Source organism: Halyomorpha halys, unplaced genomic scaffold, assembly GCF_000696795.3.
Source record: "Halyomorpha halys isolate HHAL.00 unplaced genomic scaffold, Hhal_1.1 Scaffold141.1, whole genome shotgun sequence".
NCBI classification, from domain to species: Eukaryota; Metazoa; Arthropoda; class Insecta; order Hemiptera; family Pentatomidae; genus Halyomorpha; species Halyomorpha halys.
In genome coordinates, this window is record NW_027111321.1 from 318,987 (window position 1) to 321,826 (window position 2,840).

The window sequence follows — 2,840 nt, forward strand, 5'->3', positions numbered from 1 at the left end:
CTTCATTTTAAATAAAAATAAATAATTGGTCTACAAATATGATTAAAATTAAAACTTAATGTTTAATATACTAAACACAATTATTTTATTTTATTCCCTCCCTCCTCCTATTAACAAGATAAAAATAACAACTCAAGGTTTTTGGACTATATAAAAAATTAAAATTTATCTCATGAGAAAAATTTATATAATTAAAATTAATTACAATGAATAATATTCAAAGAATGAGTTCAACATATTTTAAACCCAAAATAGAATGTTTATCATTTTATGATGAAGCAACACACTACAAATACATCCCAAAACAACCTTGTAAAAATGTTATGATTTCAAAACAATTTGCCACTCTGAATAATTTATGATCAATAGAAATTTAATTACATTCAAGTTTAATTTATTGAAATTAATAATAATAAATCTAACTTACCCAACCACTTTCCTAGCACTGTACTCTTTCTTCTTACTTGAAACACCAGGAAGTGTGAAAAAACTTGATACATTTTTTTTATTAATATAGGGTTTAGAGGATATCCTTTTAGTGGGACTAGATGAGTTTCTATAAAATCAAAAGTTGATTAGAAGTCAATATAAAAATGATTAATTGATATTATATTTTTAATATAGACTCACCCAAGGTTTATGATATCACAGGAAGAGTTGGAAAGACTGTGAAAATGACAAGATTTCCAGTTTGTTGTGTAGACAGCTCTTAGATTACTCACTGTCAGTCTTCCATGACAAAACATGTCTTTACTAAAATAGAAAACCAGCTGACTTAGAGGTTATCGAAAACGAGAGCCGCCTCTACGCCTTAGTTCGAAAATAGTCTTTAAGATCATCGGAGCTTAAGGGAGATAATTTCGAAAGAACAACCTCTTATCTTTAGAATACATTATGTTACCTTACTTTCAATAACCTAACCGTTTTTAATCTATAACCATAATCGTATTACAAGGAGGTAGGCCTCATGTAGTTAAATTGTGTTTAATCGTACTCTAAGATATTTCTACATTATAGAAGACAGTATACTCCCACTACAACTACCGTAGTACAAAGGATAGCCTCCACCTAATCTTGTTTCTATTATTATATCATTGGTTGCTATGGACTGTTGGCCTTGTAAAATCTATAATTACCTGCAAACAAAAGCAATGATTCATTTTTTATTGCTAGAAACTGCCTGTTGCCAAGGTCAAAACTCTTATTATTTATCAATTACTAAATTACCCCATTCACTTCTGCTTTCGAGAAATTAGAAGTTTGATTCAGGTAAGTTTTAATTATTAATCACCTTTATTGCACGAATACATCAATGAAGTAGGTACGTACAATGAAGTAATTGAAACACTGAAAAAAGTTTATCACCATCATCATAATCATAATTATTTTATCCCCTTTACCGCTTGCGCAGTGTGGGGTTACAATTTGGAGAGTCTGGACCATCTCCCTTCTCCTACGCCAGTCCATATCCCGCCTCCTTAACACTCTCCTCCCAGGAAATGCGTGGTCTTCCTCTTGGCCTTCTTCCCTCCATGCGAGTCTCATATGTCTTTCTCGCAGTTCTTTCCTGGTCCATCCGAAGTGGTGTCCGAACCATCTTAGCTTGTGCCTCTCTAGGATGCTCTCAGCCGGTTTGACTCCGAGGTTACTCCAAATGGTACTGTTCCGTACTCTATCTCGTCGTTTCCTTCCTTCCACCTTACGAAGGTATCGCATCTCCATGGATTGGATCCGACTCTTGAACAAAGTTTGTGTCAAAACAATAAGCGAAGTATTTGGTCGGTACGTAAAACTCGATGTCAGGAGTGTTGAGAACCCAAAGAAAAATACTTTGAGGCCTAGCGAAGGATTGTGCTTTTAAGGCGGTCACTACCGAGGTCAACAGAGACGCTATTATAGATGGTTTGTTCTCGTCACAAATTCGTCAAAAACTTCTAGAAAACAACACCTACTCTACAGAGGCTTATCAGCAAGAGAGGTCACTGGAACTAGCCCAGGAACAGTCTCGGGTCAACAACTGGCCAGTCCAGGTAAAGGTAGCCGTTGATGGAGGTAGTTCATCACCTCAAAGTGATAAAAGGCTTATCGCCTCTGAGACCGCTAATCGGATTGTCTGCCCAGTGATAGATGCAGTGTACAGATATTGTGGGGAAAAAAGAATTTTCAAAAGGTTTGTATGCAAAAACATTCCATTAGGTTGGATCATATACAATGTTAGATTTTTTACATGCAAATATTTCTCTTCCAGTTTTCGTCACACTTTTGTTATTGACATAACCTCGTTTATAGTCGTACTGTCCATCGCCAGAGTCACATTCAACAAAGGTCATTTTCTCATAAGCGTGCCTTAGTTATTTGTTTTGAATTTTGTACCAATATGAATTCTACCGATATTCATGTAAGTTTTTTTTTTTTTTTTTGTATGGGTATAACTTGGTAATAATAATCGATTTTCAAAATTAGAATTTTTTTAAGACAGGCGTCTATGCTTTAAATTCCCACTGGGAAAAGTGTATTGAAGTGAATGGAACATATTTTGATAAAATAAACAAGATTGTGAAAACAGAAATGCAGTTTTATAAATTCACCTAAAAATCCGACACTTCTTATGCACCAATCTATTAAAAATAAGTGAATTTAACCCACTAAGTCAAATAATTCTAATTGTGTAGTATCAATGCCCCCGTGATACACTAAACCTGTATATGTGATCTATAGGAAGATGGTCAGGGTTGCGGTTACAAGTGAAACAAAAATAGTTTACAACTATTTTATTTTCCAACGTTTCGCCCCACTTTGCAGGGCTTCATCAGGGCTAAAAAGATACAAAATGAAACTAT

General features: G+C 34.4%; 1 protein-coding gene across 1 annotated transcript; it reads right to left on the minus strand.

The window, feature by feature from the left end:
• Positions 1 to 427: 427 nt before the first annotated feature.
• LOC106678405 (coenzyme Q-binding protein COQ10 homolog A, mitochondrial) lies at positions 428 to 1,094 on the minus strand (the record flags this gene model as incomplete). The annotated part of the gene is given in 2 exon segments (XM_067049336.1): positions 428 to 556; positions 631 to 1,094. Coding segments are annotated over 2 exon segments (245 nt in total), but the record flags the coding sequence as incomplete, so codon positions are not given.
• Positions 1,095 to 2,840: the final 1,746 nt, after the last annotated feature.